The sequence below is a fragment of the Elephantulus edwardii genome, unplaced genomic scaffold (assembly GCF_000299155.1).
Source record: "Elephantulus edwardii isolate Elephantulus edwardi_28Jun2011 unplaced genomic scaffold, EleEdw1.0 scaffold00124, whole genome shotgun sequence".
Lineage (NCBI taxonomy): Eukaryota > Metazoa > Chordata > Mammalia > Macroscelidea > Macroscelididae > Elephantulus > Elephantulus edwardii.
The window spans coordinates 1236727-1255091 of NW_006399874.1; the positions used below are offsets into that span (position 1 = coordinate 1236727).

At 40.1% G+C, this 18365-nt stretch overlaps 2 protein-coding genes across 2 annotated transcripts in view; both read left to right on the plus strand.

Moving 5' to 3' along the window:
- Positions 1–18365, plus strand: part of LRRC1 (leucine rich repeat containing 1) — a 178818-nt gene that overhangs the window by 79267 nt on the left and 81186 nt on the right. The gene's annotated exons all lie outside the window — the stretch shown is intronic.
- Positions 15271–15768, plus strand: LOC102846146 (60S ribosomal protein L12-like). Its single transcript, XM_006893132.1, has one exon. The coding sequence runs from the start codon at positions 15271–15273 to the stop codon at positions 15766–15768; it is 498 nt and encodes a 165-aa protein (XP_006893194.1).

Here is an 18365-nt window from a genome sequence, read left to right on the forward strand (position 1 = left end):
AGTCCTTTCTGTGCTCCAATGTAGAAAAGTCTCTCTAAATTGCTTCCCTTCCAGTCCTTTTGCCAGAAGAAAGGTATAGAGGATCATATTACTGTTATTTTCTTACTCACCTTTATTATGTTAATATGAGGAATGCGCCATTATAGGAAGTGTTGTGATTGTATGGAATTGGTTCTATGTTTATAGAACTTTTTCTTCCTCCTTTATTTTTCTTTTGGGTTTTTTCTTTGTCTGTTTTGTATCAACTGGTCTAGATTAGGGATTGTAACCACTGAGAATAACAGCTTCTGCAAATATATGTAGGTTGTCAGGCTTTTTATTTATTACTGAGTTCTCTAAATGTTTGTCATTGAATTTTTAACCTGCTTTTCTCTAACTTCTTATATTTCTGACCCCCTCTATCCTTCCCTAATTGATGTATTCACTTAGTCTTTACTTTCTGTGCTGAGTGCTAGATGTTGACCTTAATGAAACAATAATAGATTTATCCCTCTAGCAGGCTGAATTCACAGATGCAAAGAGAACGGTAGTTATTTTCATTAAAATAAGAAATAACGATGCGGATAACTGTTTCTGCTGTCTTTTTGATTGACTAGTTATGGGGTGGGTATCGGGCTGACAGTCTCCAGTTCTAAAAGGGGTTGAGGATGACTGACCGTATTGCTTTGTTTTGATTTTTGAGGTCACCCGTCTTGTCATATGCATCTGGCTTGAGCTGAGTGATGCTGACCTTCCAGCAGCACTGGTGGCTGGTGGCTGAAGGCATCCTTCAGATGGCACGGTGCATCTGTTTATTAGGATGAGGACAGCAGCATGGCCTCTTCACTGCAAACAGTGCTCGTATGTGGCTAGAAAAGACATCTAAGAAAGGGATGAAAGTCACTGAGCAAGAGAGGAAAGAAATAGCTGTCCCATGGACTATAGCTTGTGAATCAGTGTATCAGATGATTTAATTTAAAATTAGATTTAAAAGTGTTGAGTAAGTCCTCAGTCTCACATAATAGAAGTAATTCTGAACTATTTTCCATTTGAAAAAAAATCCGTAGGCCTTGCCTTAAAAAAAAAAAACCAACAAAAACACCCCAACACCAAACCTAACTATTTCACTATGTTGTTGTTGTGCACCATTACATTGGACTCATGACTGACCCCCCAGCGGGTTTTCAGAGGCAGTAATTGCATGGGAGGAGATTGTCCATCCTTCTCCAGTGGAGTGGCTGGTGGATTTGAAACATGTGCCTTCGAGGATTGAAATGCAGATTTTTACCATTTCATAACACAACAACAGTAATAATGCTTATTTCACTGTAAGCGGCATTTATTGAGTGCTTAATATTTGTATTACTCTGAAAAATTCTTCTGGACATTAAGAAAGATGAATCTACAGGCACAACAGACAACTATAAGGATATATCAAGATATATGTATATATATAACATATAATATATATCAGTGACTGTTATAATAGGGCATAAACAAATAATAGGGTGCTATCACAGATAAGTGTGAGGAGAGATGCCACTTTTCGGGTTGAAATTGCTGTAGAAGCAGGGGAAGCATTATGAGCATGGGAGGCATAAGCTTGATGGTGGGCAGGGAACAAGTCCTAGTGAGTGTGTGCAGGCAAGGACGTTACCTGGGAGCAGGCGGGAATTCAGTTGTTTTGAGTATTTAAAACTGCTAAGGTTGAGGCACCTAGGCAAGTGGCCTTCAGACATTTTCTATTGAACATTTCATTTTTTTAAATGTAAACATTTTCTTAAATGTAAATTTTCTCTCTTTCAGTATTTATTGAGCATCTGGGACATGCCAACATTGTGTGTTATGTAAAATAGAGAAAGAAGTGCAGCATTATATTATTCTTGTTATAGATGTCATTAAGTGGATTCCAGCTCATAGAGTCCCCATGTGCAACACAGTGAAGCACTGCCAGTCTTGTGCCACCTTCACAGTCCTTGATGGCAAGGATTGTTGTACTCAGTTTGCCAGTCTGTCTCATTGAGGCTCTTCCTACTTTTCCTGATTCTCTGACTTTACCAAGAATGGTGTCCTTCTCCAGAAGCTGGTCTCTCTTGATAACATGCCCAGTTTGTAAGTTGAACTCTCACTTCTAGGAAACATTCTGACTACACTTCTTTCAAGACTCTTTAACAGTGCCATAATTCAAAGCCATCAGTTCTCTTTTGGTCTTCCTTATTCATTGTTTAGCGTTTACATGTTGAAAATACTATCGCTTGGCTCAGGCAACCTTTATTTCTCAAAGTGGCTTCTTTGCTTTTAAGCACTTAATGTTCAAGAGGTCTTTTGCAACAAATTTGGCTACTGCACTCTGTTATTTTGCTTCTTGACTGCTATATTCAAGGGCATTGATTATGGATCCAGGTAAAAGGTATCATTGACAACATGAATCTTTTCTGCATTCATTCTGCATTCATGACATTACTTGTCAATTCACTTGTGAGAATTTTTGTTTTCTTTGGGTTGCGGTGTAATCCACACAGAAGGCTCTGTTCTTGGATCTTCATCAGTAAGAACTTCAAGCATGCAGTGTTCTATCATTTCCATATTCAAGATTGCTAATGATATACTTGAGACCATTGCTGCAGTCACCGTGCCAATCCATCTTGATGAGGTCTTCCTCTCTTTTGTTGACTTTCTACCTTTCCAAGCGTTATATCCTTTTCCAGAGAAAAGTCTCTCCTAGCAAAATATGAGAGATGAAGCTTTGCCATCCTTGCCTCCAACCAGCATTCTTGCTGCATCTTTTGCAAGACATACCTATTTATTCCTTTGACAGTCCATGATATATTCAGTAGTCTCCTGCAGCCACAACTCAAAGACATCAGTTCTCCTTCAGTCAAACTTATTCATCATCCAGCTCTCAGATGCATGACAAGTGATTGAAAAGACCATGATCTGAAACAAATGCACTTTAGTCTTCAAACTGGCATACGTCACTGCTCTTCAGTATTTTGGAGATATTCCTGATAGTGGACTTGCCCAAAGCAGTATGTCTCCTTATCTCCTGACTGTTGGAGCAAGGATTTTGATTGTGGATCCAAGCAGGATGAAGTAGTTAACAGATTCAATCCTTTCACCATCAATCATGATTTTTCCCCACTGGTGCATTAGTAAGGACCTTGTCTTCTTGAGGTTGAGATACAGTCCATATTGAAGGCTGTATTCTTTGATCTTCTGCAACAAGCCCTTCATTTCCCCCTCAATTTCAACAAGGTAAGTTGGTGTCATCTGCATAATGCAGGTTGTTGATGAACCTTCCTTTGACCCTGATGCCACATTCTTCTTCATAGAGTCCAGCTTCATAGATTAGTTGTTCAGCATACAGAATGAATAGGTTTGGGGAAAGGATACGTTCTGAAGCAAAATACTGATGCAGATCATCCAAAAATGACTGGAACGGTACATCGACAGGGAACTGCTGGAAGTTCAAGCTGGATTTAGAAGAGGCCATGGGATATCGTTGCTGATGTCAGGGATCCTGGCTGAAAGCAGAGAATGTCAGAAAAATGTCTATCTGCATGTTATTGACTATGCTAGGCATTTGTGTGAATCACAACAGACTATGGCTAACATTGCAAAAAATGAGAATTTCAGAGCATTTGATCTGCTCACGTGAAATCTATATATGGACTGTTGTTGCGGTGTACCATTGAGTCAGAACCAACCCATAGCTGACCTTCCAGTGCATTTGAGACAGTTAATCACGTGGGAGGAGATTGCTCATCCTCACAGAACAGCTGGGGGCCTCAAACTGCAGGATTTCAGTGAAGTTTTTATCTAACAGAGGAACAGAGAAATAGTGTATGGTTTAAAATCAGGAGTGTCCTTGTTAGAAGGATCCAAAAGGAAAAGGAGGATGGGAGATTTTTAGGGGCTATGCCAAGAAAAAGGGGCCCTGGTGGCAGAGTGATTAAGCATTTGGCTGCTAGGTAAAAGGTCATTACTTAGAGACTGTTAGTGCCTCTGGTGGCTTAGCCTGCAGGGAGTTGTGCAGTTAAATGAAAGGCTACACCTCTCTGGTAGTTGGAATCCACCAGAGTCTCCTGGGGAGAAAGATTGTCATTCTCATTTCATGTATTTTGTTGTTGTTGTTAAGTGCCATCAAGTCAAGCACGACACATAGCAACTCTATGAACAAAAGACCTGAACCCTATTCTACAACTATTGTCATTTCCCTATGTTCATAGAATTTCCAGAGGCATGTTGTTTCAGGGAGTGGGAGCTCAACCAAACCCTGTCCACCATGGGTAACAATTAGGGCATTTGACACACCAGTGGCACAGCATTCAGAAGCATTCAAGTTACCTCAGTACAGTAAATTGACAGACCAGTGCTGTACCAGTTAGAAGAATGTTCATCCCAAACATAATTAATACCAGGCCTGAGTGCCACAGGCCTCAGGGCTCAATGGACTTTTAAATACAAAGGCCTGCCCACCCATCCTGGTTGACTCTAAACAAGAGGCTTGCAGTCCACAGCTCATTGAAATTTGCAACCTCAGAAATTCAATAGAGGGGGAGGGTCTACTGTGAGTCAGTTCTGACTTGATGGCATTGAGAGATGAGAATTGCTCCTCAGGAAGGGAGATACAACAACTGTTTCTTTAAAGATTCCAAACTTTGACACTTTATGGATCAGAGTTGTACTCTGTTTGGTAAGAGCTCTCTGATTTGATATAAACTAAAATGGCAGTATTTTTGGTGAGTATGTGTTTGATACGAATAATTTTGTTTGATACTTTCTGTATTTGTATTGGATTGTTGGATTATTTTTCTTTGGAACAGTCACCAGTAAAGATCTCTTCGTATTGGTAGACAGGTCACTGTCTTTGAAATGTCTTGATTTTGATGAGTGAGTGCCTACAGCACTGTATTTGTTTGTTAAAATGTCTTAATTGCTCTTTCATCTGTTCCTGGATGCCTTTATTGTTTCACCAGTAGATGCCTCCAGTATAGCATGAATTTATACCTTCAGGACCACCGGAATCTGTAGTCAAGACTTTCTTCAATGTGCAGAGCTGCTTTCAGTCATCACCAGAGTATGATAAACCGGCAGATGAGTGGTGGCAGCTTTTTATACATATGATGAATGAAATTTCACTCTTCCCTAAGAATAATGAAGAAAAGCACTTTGAGAAGGATAGAGAAGTGCGTTATAAGAATAATTTTTCTTCCAGTTTAAGTTTGGTGTTTTATAAATTTTTTTTTATGGATATGCTTAGTGTTAAGAATAGCAGTAGAAAACCAGCACTGCACCAATTGGTGACACCATGATAGATGGAGAAGAGATTGAGATTGTTAACAATTCCAGCTTATTGGCTCCACAATCAACACTTTTGGCACAAGCAGTCATTGCTCCTTAGTACTTAGTTTTGTCTCTGTGATCTTTATGGTTTTGGGCTTTATCCCTAGATCTCTGATCCACCTTGAGTTGATTTTTATATGTGAAATAAGATGTGGATCCTCAACACATGTGGATCCATCTGCTTTCTGCAGGTAGTAGTCCAGTTTTGCTACCACTATTTGTTGAAAAGGTTATAATTTCCCTATTCAATAGGTTTTTCTCCTTTGTCCAAATGTCAGTTGATGTAATTCATCACATTAACACAGAACAAGAACCACCTGATCCTATCAATTGATGCAGAAAAGGCCTTTAATAAAATCCAACAGCCCTTTATGGTCAAAACACTAAAGAAAATAGAAATAGAAGAAATTTCCTCAACATAGTGAAAAGCACGTGCACAAAACCAAGCACCAACATAGTTTTCTATGCAGAAAGACTAAAGACATTCCTCTTGAGAACAGGCACCAGACAGTGATACCCACCATCACCATTCATATTCAATATTGTATTCAAAGTACTTGCTTGGGCATTAAAAGAAGAAAGTAAGAGACATCCAAATTGGCAAAGAGGTGATAAAACTATCACTGTTCAGGCAATATGATAGTATACACAGAAACCCCCAAAGACTCAACAAAGAAACTGCTAGACCAGTTAGTAGAGTGGCAGGATATGAAAGCAACATATAAAAATTGTGGATTTTCTCTACAGTAACAAAGAAAACATGGAAAAGAAATGTAAGAAAGCAATACGATTTACAATAGCCAACCACAAACTGACACTAGAGACACAAAAGATCTTTATAAAGAATTCTATAAATCACTACTATAAGAAACAATAGAAGACCCAACTAAATAGAAAAATATTCCCTATTCATGGATGGGAAGACTCAATATATTGAAAATAACAATCTGTAATCCCAATACAGATGTCAAACTCATTTTTCAAAGAGGTAGAAAAGGCAATTGGCAAGGTTATTTGGAAAGGGAAAGCTTTTCAGAAAAATAAAAATGAAGTAGGTGGCATAATCCTGTTTGATCTCAAAACCTACTACACAGCCATAATAATCCAAAACAGTATGGCACTGGTCAAATGGCAGACACATAGACAGAGGAACAGAAGTGAGCACCCAGAAATTGATCCGTCTACCTACATCCTCATATAATTCTTAAACCATCTCCAAAACGTAAGCTTATATCTCCTTTTTACAGGTGACACTTAGGGTGAAACTTTGCCTTTGACTGAATAACTAGAAAGAAGCACAGCTGGTAGTTAATATTGTTTCTGTTGTTATGTGCTGGCAAGTTATTTACAACCCATAGTGACCCTCTTTACAAAAGCTCTATCCTAAAGCCAGCCTCATTGTCTCTGACACATTCACCTCCAGTACCCCCGTAACTGAGTCAGTCCATCTCATCCAGGTTCTTTCTCTCCTTCCACCCTTCCAAGCATGATGTCCGTCTCCAAAGACTGGTCCCTGCTTGCATTATGTCCAAAGTATGTCAGATGACGTTTCAGAATCCTTGCCTTTCAAGGAGCAGCCTGGTTTCATCCATTCCAGGATGAACCTGTTTGTTCTCCTAGCAGACGATGATATATTTAGTACTCTTCTCCAGCACCACAATTCAAAGACATTAATTCTTCTCCTATGATCCTTATTCCTTGTCCAGCTCTCTTATGCATAGCAAGTGATTGTGAAGACCATGGCCTGGATCAGACACACCTCAATCTCCAGACTGACATCATTGCTCTAGTAGACTTTCCAAATGCAATTCTTCTTTTGATTTCCTGGCTGCTGATATCGAGTGTTGATTGTGGAGCCAAGCAAACTAAAGCTGTTAATAATTTCAATCTCATCACCGTCTTGATTTGATTTAATTCTAGAATTACAAGTCTGCTTCCTCAATATAAAATTTTCATACCCCATTGCCCAGAAATAATTGTCATTAATATGTTGATGTCTTTACACATTTTTTTTTCTGTGTTTGTCTTTTCATTGTTAAACACCTAATGCTTTCTAGAAAGGCACGTTGTTCAGTAACTGTTTCCTTTCAGTCTTTGTGGAGAAAATATGAATAAATTTTAACTTTATTACCCCTTAAAAACTGTCAGTTAGAAAAGTATGATTAGTAAGATAGATAGCTAACTAGATGCAAATTTCCAGAAGGATGTGCTAAATTAAAAGCCAGCCAGCCAGCCAGACTGAAGGAGTAAGTGAGTAAGCCATTTAGAAGTCTTTGCCTGATTTAGGATTCTTATGTTGAAATAAGTCAGGAAAGCATAATTATTGCTTGGGGCCATGCAGTTTGAGACGTTGGTACATGCTGAAGGAATGCTAGAAGAAGTAGACCAAATGCAAATATTCCATTTAAAAAAAACCAAAGAACACCACCACCAAAAACCCAACCCCCTAAAAATACAACCACCACCACCAAAGGAACTACCAATCTTACTGTCAAGCAATCAGTTCTCTACCTAACATAAAGTTTATTTGTGAAAATGCTTGATCAAAGTATTGCTAATATATAGTTTGTTTGTGAAGATACTTGATCAAAGTGTTATACATGTTTAATAATTGATTCCTTGAAGTATTTAACTTTATTGTTCAATCTTTGTTTGCTAGTATTGCAAAATGTAGAATAGTCTCATTTGTATTCAGGGAAACGGACAAATTTTGAGTCAAGGTAGGCAAATGGATCTCAGGAAATTAGAAAAGACAATTTTGGAGAACTGAGTGCTGTTAACTTGGTGCATCTCCAAAGTGGAAGGTGGCCCTGATCTCGTGGGGAAAGCCCAGAGGAGGGGCTGAAGGAACTGAGATCTGCCTGCAGAGACTTGCACTAAGTCGACCAGGTAGAGGTACCTAAGGGAGCCAGGTGAATCACTTGTGTTTCTCATCTGAAATGTAATGTGCTTTCTGCATTGTAGTCTGGCCAGCTGGCTAGCACCTGACAGGACTCAGCATGGCAGGGGCCTGGGCCAGAGTGTGAATATAGCCCTAGGTCCAATCAGGTGTCACAGAAATGCACTTTGTCACAACCACAGGGAGCATCTTTGCTTTGAAAAGTCCTTCCATAGCCTCTCCAACCCTATTGCATACCTTTCCATATAGATTGTCGTTCTATTCAGGAATTTTACATATTGGTAATTAGAGAATATATGTAGCTACCTCTGTGCTTCCGCCAGATTACCATTCTTACCTTTAGCTTTTTTCATGGATTGTGCCACCTCGGGACCTTTAATGGACTTAGTCCACAGTTAGCCACACTGCTAATCCACAGGTGATCCTTCATTTCTCTGCTAGTTGAAATTTATTAGCAGAAAAATGGACAGTTTCCATCCGCGTGATTTACAATCTCTGAAAACTGCTGGAGGAGTCAGCTCCAGCAATGGAGTGAGCAAGTTAATCTGTCTCAGAGTTGACCAGTTAGAGTCCAGCAAACAAACCTCTTCCTTGTAGCTGAGAAATACTTTCTGAGCAGATGCTTTCCACTGCCAGTCATGTTTATTGTTATCCTCACCATCCCTCTTTGTTATGCTCACAACTCTTCGGTCCTTCTTTAGGGAACTTAATGAGAAGAGATAAATGCAAACAAATGTTCTAAATAAAGGCAGCGTATGTAGTTAAGAAAAGCCCAAGTAAATGCTAGAATGTGTATTTCACAGAAATAGCGAGATAACTGCCATAAAGACTATAGGTTTAGGGGGTTTTTAGAATAAATTTCTTTCAGGTATTTCACAGGTACCAGGTATGTGAATTTTTCATTAAGAGCTAGAAGTAAAACATCGATTTAGTCAAGACTCTTGAGAGGTTTAGGATAGAATGACAGTACAATGTGAGAAGTTCCACCTCCAAGGCATGCCTGCAGAAGTACAAGGAAGAGAGAGCGTATCAAAAAAATCTCCTAATTCTGAGAAGCAAGCAACAAATTGAGACAAAGAAATGTGGGAAGCACATTATTGGAAAAATAAAATAACATAAATGTGTGTACATGGAGGCTCAAAATGGAATGATAAAATTTGATCAAATTCAACACAGTACTTGAGTATGTGGCAGCAAATGAAACTAGAGAGGTAGAGGATGATCATATCATGAAGGAACTTTTGTTGTACAGTGTTCTTCTGAAAGCCACGAGAAGCAATGAAATGGGTTGGAAAAGGAGAATGGCTCACTGATCGCTCTGGCAATATCTGGGCTTATAAATCTTGGATCCAGGGAGTCAAGCCTCCATGTTGGGACTGGAAAGTTTGGGGAAGGAGCAACAAGGGGATTGGAGAGACTGGACCAGAAGTGAGAGGACCAAGGGGTCAAACTCTTGCAGGATAGGGAAGGGAGAAGAGTGTGTGAGAGGTCTTGTTGGGCAGGAAACGTCATCTAACACTGGAAAGATGAGACCCACTGAAGAATGGATGAGCTCTGAGGGAAAAAGTAAGCTTATAGACATTTAAAGGGCAAGGATATATCTGGGATACTTAAATAGAAACGTTCAGTGGGTAACTGAACAAAGAGTTTAGGAGCTGAGGAAGAAATTTTAGCAGGAGATAAAAGTTTGGGAATTATCCATATGTGGTAGCTGAAGTACAGATGTGAATAAAACCACTCAGGGAGAGGTTGTGGAGTTGGAAGGGTGGATGAATATGCAGAATTGTCCTTGTTTGGGGAAAACACAGGAAGAAGGGTCCTTGTAGGATTCTGAGAAGGAATAGTGGAATACATGATCAGCTGTATTGACTAGTATTGGAGAGAAGGTTGAGAAAATGATAGCAGCGTTATCAAGTTGCACATTATAGAGGTTATTGATCTTAAGGGCTGGAACTAAAGCTTGCAGATGAATGTATGATGCTGTTGTCATGTATGAAACTGCCTTAGCACATTCCAAGAGAGAGCTTTGGGAGCATCGTTTAAGAACCAGTGAAAAGGAATTTGGCAAAGAGCAGCCAGAGAAACATAGACACAGGGGCAGGAAGTGCATAGAGGACTGCAGTGTGTGAAATGAGGCAGAATGATCAATAAACACAAATGGAAAAGTTTCCATTGGATTTGCCACTTGGGAGGTCAACTCTGGCAACAAAAAGCAATGTCAGAAAATGACATGCAGCCACATTACTTGTTCTGTTCCCCTCTCCTTTTTGTTTTTTTGTTAAGACACCAGAGAAAAGTAGGAAAAAGACCAGCAATCCCTGTTGCCTGGAGGAAACACCAGCAGTCCTTGTTTCCTGCTGGACCTTCCAGTTCTAAGAGCTAGAGAGCAATTATCGCAGTAGTGCATATGGCAGACAGCTAATGATGATGAAAGGAGTGGAAGGATTTCACAACTCGTTGCTCACAAATGTGTGTTTGATCAGTGTCTGGTGTGGAAGTGAGCCAGTCAGGTTGCCCCTGTGGGTCAGACCCGTAAGCAAAAGGAAGGGTAACTAGTCACACATATTTTTATTCTGGCACCTAATCATTGACTATGAGTGGAAATAGGTGAACTTTGGTCATCTTAGGTCCGGTTAATTCACATTATGTGTTAATCACAGAGAAATAATGTTCCAAGGCCCTTAATATATGACTTAATTTTATATCACTGTGTTTCCTTGTTTCTTCTTATTTATTTCTTTTTAAAAATAAAAGAAGGGTGTTTTTAAAAAAATATTTTTAAAAATCATAATTCATCATCACAAGAACATGGAAACAGCCCAAATGTCCAACCACAATGGAATGGATTGAGAAATTATGGTACATTCACACGATGGAATACTACACAGCACACAGGAGCAATGATTTTGTAAATTACTACCTAACTTGGGAGGGACAGGAGAGCATTATGCTGAGTGAACTAACTCAGTCCCATAAGGACAAATACTACATAAGGCCATTATTGTGGAATTAGTATGAAGAGCCAAGGCGGGGAGGTAGGAGCAGAGATGTAGGGAGGGGGGAGCAGAAAAGTGGGGATGGGGGCTGGTTAATCACAGGGTCACACAATTTGATTGGTTGGGGGGGATGAAGGAAATGGGAAATTTGCGGTATGAAAAACAATGCATACGAACTTTGTAAGTAAACTAATATAAAAATTTCATTTAAATAAAAAAATAAAGTCATTATAACAAGTCACTATAGGCAAGTAAAGGAAACCTAGCCTGCCCTTTCTGCTTTCAGACTCAGCCCTGGTGGTTTGGCAGTGCTGGTGGAGCATACTATGCCGGGCTTGCTGTTGCGGTGTTCATCTTCCCCCCACTGCATTGTCAGATTGTAGTAGACAAAGACTGTGCCTTCCTTATGCATCTTGTCTCCTTACCGTCTGCCACAGAACCTGACAAAGAGTTAGGGCTCATTAAGGATTAGTTGTTTAAGTAATAGAGTAAATGAACAAATGAATGGATGACTCTCTGAAATTACAATTTCAGAGAGTACTGGACACAAAATTAGTTTTGTCACTTTTTAATCTATAGGAGAGCAATCAGGCTCTGCAGTCATGTTATCCAACATAAAGGTGCATATTTCTTGGAATTATATGAAAGAAGTTGTTTTGTTAAGAAGCTGTTCTTTTATTTATTGCCATCGAATTAGAACTGAATAGAACATAGAACATAGTTGACCCTGCTGTGGATTTCCATGACTAGAGATACCACGTGGATGGAGATTGACCATCTTCTTTTTTTACAGCTAGTGCATTCAAACCACCATACTTTTGGGCACAGTGTCAGGAGAGGCTGGTACTGGGAAACAGACATCATGCTTGGAAAGGTAAATAGTGAGAGAGAAGAAGACCTTGAAGTTAAATTAACACAGTGGCTGCAGTGCTAACCTTGAGCATAGCAGAGACCGTGATGATGGCATGGTTTCAGTGTTGTTTTTCAGTGTCCTATGAGTGTTAGTGTGACTGGACAGCATGGAGAGACACCACCACCACCAGCAGTAAGAAACTGATTGAGACCATGGACTTCCAAGAGAACATACAGATATGTCTTGAAGAGGGTGAAACCAAGCTGCTCCTTTGAGGCAAGGATTTTGCGGCTCTGTCTCACATACTTTGGGCATTTTGCCAGGAGGTACCACTTCTTGGAGAAGGACATCAGGCTTGGAAGGGTAGAGGGACAACAAAGGAGAAGATGACCCTGGATGTGATAGATTGAGACAGTAACTGGGGTACTGAGGGTGGGTGTGTCAGAGACAGTGAGATTGGCTCAGGACAGGACAGGGTTCAGAGCTATTGTGCATAGTGTTGCTATGAGTCACCGCTAACTGTTGTTGATTGCCTTCAAGTCGAGCACAACTCATAGCGACCCTATGAACAAAAGGCCTGAAACCCCTCTACAACTATTGACATTTATCAAAGTTCATAGAGTTTCCGGAGGCATGTTATATAGGAAGTGGATGGCACTCTTGCTTCCAAACCTGTCATAGTATGTTATTGTTGTCATGTGACATTGAGTCACATGCAATTTATAGTGACCCTATGTAGAGCAGCTCTGAACCCTTCCCTGTCCTGAGCCAGTCTCACTAATCCCGACACATCAACCAAAAAAAAAGTAATAAATTTCTACTCAAACTGTTGTTGTTATGTGCCATCGAGTCGCTTGCGACTCATAGTGACCCAATGTACAAGTGCCCTAAATGCTGTTCTATCCTGTGCCAACTAGAGGGCACATAAAAACAATTCAGAAATGATGTGTCTAGCCCTTTCATGGATTTATAATGTATTTTGCCTTAATAAGAAGCATATCAGACCCATGCCTTAGGTTCACACAGTACAGAAGTTCCATTATGCACTTTTTCCTGAATATCACATGCTGGGATGTTCCGTAGTAGCAGAAGGGAGGCTCCACACCTGGAAGACAAGTAGCAGTCTTTCCCAAAAGGTGTTGAGAACGCCTAAGTAAGGCTGTCTTTGATAGGTTAAAAAGGGAAGATGGGGAGAAAGAATCTGAATGTTCTGAGTCTCAGACTGCTGAGAAAGGGGTTTTCAGGAATGAAGGCAGCAAGAATATGTTCTACTTGGAAATTTAGACTTCACGTGGAGCCAGCAGCATTGTTTCAGCAGGTGGGCTCTGGGACCACCTTTTGCAAGCAGAATCTTTGTTACAAAAACTTCACCCATGACTACATAGTCTTGAAAGCAAGATAATTGGAGCCTGCATTTTATTTTCCAGGGAAAACTCATATACATTTAAATTACTAGAATCTAAGCTATTGCCACCAAAATCAAGTTCCTAAAAAGATTTTTGGACCAAAAGGATGTCTATAATCTTTCACATCTTCTAGGTTGTATAATCTTTCTCACCTTCAATAAAAGCCTGTAGAAAAGTGGCTTACTTAACATGTTGCCGCAAATGACGGTCGTCAATTTAAAAAGTGTGCAGCAACGTGTTAAATACAGTGATTATATTTGTTTAATCTGAGGATAAATCACCTCTCTTTCACGTTTCAGGCTCTGAAAACCCTCAGACTCTGGAGGGTCAGCCATGAGTCTGTTCTGATTCAAGGCAATGAGTATGAAACTGAAGGAGAAAGATGGGTAATCTCCTTCCTCATGATTTGCAGCCTTGGAAAACCACTAGAGGGTCAACTATGAGTCAAGTCAGTTCATATTCAAGAACAATGAGGTTTTTTAAAGTCTAAAATGTAAATATCTATTATAGTGACCCAGGTTACTCATCTGTAAATACAAACACTTCACCTCCCTTCTACTTTTCAATAAATTCAGATAGGGGTGTGTGTGAGAGGATTGCTTTACCAAACAGATTTGCCCTGGAGTTGATTCCAGCTCATAGGGACCCTGCATGATCGAAAAGATCTGCCCCGTAGGGCTCCCAAGGTTCCGTGTTCTTCAAGAAGCAGATTGCCATATTCTTCTTCCATATAGTAACTGCTAGGTTTGAACCACTGACCTTTCAATTCACATCTGGGTATATAACCACTGTACTGTTAGAGATCTTTGAGGAGGATTGCTTTAGTACTCTATGTGAAAATTAAAGCAAGTATGCCACATTATCTTCAGGGGGAAACTCAGTTAAAACATATAGTAATTTTATACTAGTTCCTAGTATTAAATTAGGGGTAATTTGTGTACACATCATTCACCCTAGAATTAGGAGATGCACTCAGTGGAATTCTAAAAAAAGCTCTGAAAAATTATCCAATGTGTATGCTTTGTGAGATGAATACTTTGAAGGAGACACTCATTTTAATCTATAAATTCTGATAGATTTTTTATCTGTAGGTTGACATTTTATAGTTTTGGGTTTTTTTTTAAATTTTAACGAACATAGAGAAGTTAGATTTTCATTTATTCATTGTTGCACATTTTACCCCCTTGGCCTCCCATCCCCCATTTTCACTTTTCCTTTTTTAAAAACATTCATTGTTGCACAATTACCTACCCCACCCCCAGTCCTCTTTATTCTGGACTTTTGTTCTATGTATAATACTTCATCATGTATTCATTTTAGAGAGTTCTTTAATCTGTTTCAATGCAATGGCCATTATCTAACTTAGTCTATATAACTTAGTCTTATAGTTGTTATTATTACGTGCCTTAGAGTCAGAACCAACTCATAGTTGACCCTCTAGTGAATTTTAAGAGATTTTTAAAATCACATGGTAGGAGATTCCCCATCTTTGTCTCAAGGAGAAGACAGTGTATTTGAACTGCCAAAGAGGCACCATCCTTTTATTAGCAGCGTTAAGTCCTAGAGCTCCCTTTATTTATAGTAGTTCTTTGAAAAGTGTACGCATGCTTTGGAGCTCTTTTTTAAAATAAGAATATCTTCTATATGTAATACTTAGGTTTAACTTTTTATTAAAAATAAGCATATTTAAAAATTGGTTGGGCTTTCGGCTTTTCGGCTTGGAGGAGGCCTCGGTGCAACTTTCTTTGGTCGTCCCACATCTGGGTTCATCTGACACCAGCCGCCTCCGCCATGCCACCCAAGTTCTACCCCAATGAGATTAAAGTCATGTACCTGAGGTGTATCGGTGGGGAAGTCGGTGCCACTTCCACTCTGGCCCCCAAGATCGGCCCCTTGGGTCTGTCTCCAAAAAAGTTTGGTGATGACATTGCCAAGCCCACCAGTGACTGGAAGGAACTAAGTATTACAGTGAAATTGACCATTCAGAACAGACAGGCCCAGATTGAAGTGGTGCCTTCTGCCTCTGCCCTGATCACCAAAGCCCTAAAGGAACCACCCAGAGACAGAAAGAAGCAGAAAAATATTAAGCACAGTGGAAATATAACTTTTGATGAGATTGTTGGCATTGCCCGGCAGATGCGACACAGGTCTTTAGCCAGAGAACTCTCTGGAACTATTAAAGAGATCCTGGGAACTGCCCAATCTGTGGGCTGCAATGTTGATGGCTGTCACCCTCATGACATCATAGAAGACATCAACAGTGGTTCTGTGGAATGTCCAGCTAGCTAAGGAACTACAGATGAAAATATTTCAATAGAGGATCATTTGTTAACAAAAAAACAAAAACAAAAAATTGGTTGGGATACATTGGTTGGGATCATTGGTTGGGATCATTCATATCCATTGTTCTTTAACTTACATTGTGGTTCTTGTGGCCTAGTAGCAAGTGGCCTCAATCCCAAAGGCATGAGAGTTGAATTCACCAGTTGCTCTGAGGGAGAAGCTTGGGCAGTCTCCTTCAGTGTGATTTGCTATCTCTGAAAACTTGCTAGAGGGTCAGCGATGAGTATAATAGAAGTTGTTTTTGTTAAGTGCCATTGAATTCACTTGTACTCATAGTGACCCTTTGTATGATAGATTGAAATTCTGTTTGATCCTGTTCCTGTGGCATCTCTTATAAATTGTTATTATTGTTTAGTGCTACCATATTGACCGTGATTCATAATGAGCCTGTGAACAAGAGGTCTGAACCTTGCTGTGTCCTGTGCCATCCTCATCACCTCTGATACGCTGGAGCCCACCGTTACAGTCATTGTATCAGTCCATCTCATTGAGGGCCTTTCTCTGCTTCTCTATGTTTCCCAGCATAATGTCATTTTTCCAAGGATTGACCCCTCCTAACAACATGTTCAAACTATATGAGACAAAGATTTACTCTCCTTGCCTCTAAAGAGCACTCTGGTTGCACTTTCTCCAAGACAGATTTAATTGTCCTTTTGGCAGCCCACGGGATGGTTAGGACCACAGTTCAAAGGCATTGACTTTTTGCTCTTCCTTCTTTATTATCAAATTTTCAGATTTACATGAAGCAAATGAAAAAAAAAATCTATGAATTGGATCAGGTGCACCTTCTTCTTTACACAGTTTCATTGCTCTTTCATATGTTACAGAGGTCTTTGACAGCAGATTTTCTCCATGCAGCAGCACATCTTTCTATTTCTTTACTGCTGACATCATGGGTATTGATTGTGGATCTAAAAAAAAAAAATGGCAGCTTCAGTGCTTTCTCCATCTATCATGATGGTGCCTGTTGGCCCAGTGGGAGGGGTTTTGTTTACTTGATGCCAAAGTTTAATCCATATGGAAGGCTGTAATCTTTGATCTTTTTCAGTAAATGCTTCAAATTTTCTTCAGTTTGTGCAAGCAAAATTGAGGCATCTGGATAACACAGGTAGTTGATTAATCTTCTAGCCATGATGCTACTTTTCCCCACCCCCATATACTTGACAGGATAAGGTTTAAAACGAGGAAAGATGTGTGTCAGGTGTGTATCTTTTCTCCATATCTGTTCAGTCTGTATGCTGAGCAAATGATTTAAGAAGCTGGACTGATAGAAATAGACATTTTAAAATGCATCTTCATTGTAAAATGAGAAGTGGTTAACATCCATCCAAATAGCCCCCCTTCTATCCTTTCCCAGCACTTTCCCCCCTTACTTGCTGCTCCCTTTACTCAACAGCATACCCATTTGAGGCAGAGAGACAGAGTGGCGGGGTGGGAGGGAGAGAGGGAGGCAGAAAGGGAGAGAGAGAAAGCTTTATTATGGAGGTACACTGTGAACAGAGTCATGAGTAACTGGCTGATTACTCACAAACTGTGATCCTCAACCTGGCTGCATATTGGATTCACCCAGGGGGTTCTTTTTAAGCAAGGACCAAGTTCCACTACAGGCCAATTTTCTTGGTATCTCTGAAGATTATCCCAGGTAATTCTGACCTGTAGAACCTTTAAAGTTAAGTGTTTCTTTGTTTGTTACAGAGGCCCTTAGACCTGCTTGACAGAATCTCCTTGTGTGCTTGGCTAAGATGCAGATTTTCTATCCTGACCCAGTCGTTACCCTTGGGTGCTGTCCAGTCGCTTCTAATTCATAGTGACCCCATGTGATAGAGAAGTATCCCATAGGGTTTCCAGGCTGCTGACATTACAGGAGCAGCTCTCCCACAGGGACATAGGCAGGGTTGCCAAGTTTTCCAATTTTTATTTCAGTCAGCAGTGAACCCTTTACCGCTGTGCCTGCAGGCCTTCTTGTTTTAACTCTAGACGAAGAGTAAATCACTTGCTCAGTGAGGGATCAGCTCTCTCATCAAACACTTCTGGTGATTATTTTGTTTTGAGAGTGCCCAGTCCGTAATACCTTAATTCAGTGTAATTTTTGTTATGGAAGAGTCCCTGGGTGGTGTAAGTGACTATGTGCTTGCTACTTAATGGGAAGGGATTGATATCAGTCCCATTTTATAGCAGTGGCAACATGCAGTATTTGTCCTTTTGCGGCTGAGATATTTCACTCAGCATAATGTCCTCCAGGCTCACCCACTTTGAATAATATTGCATAAGTTCCTTGTTTTTCAATGCAGCATAGTAGTCCATTGTGTGAATATACCACATCTTCTCTATCTGTTCGTTTGTTGATGGGCACTGGGTTATTTCCAACTCCTTGCTATTGTGAACAAAGCTGCGATGAACATGGGTGTGCATATATCTGCTTGGATGTCAGTTATGGTCTCTTTGGGATATATTCCCAGTAGTGGAATTGCTGGGTCAAATGGTATCTCTATTTGCAACTTTTTGAGAAAGTGCCATACCGCCTTCCACAGTGGTTGCACCAT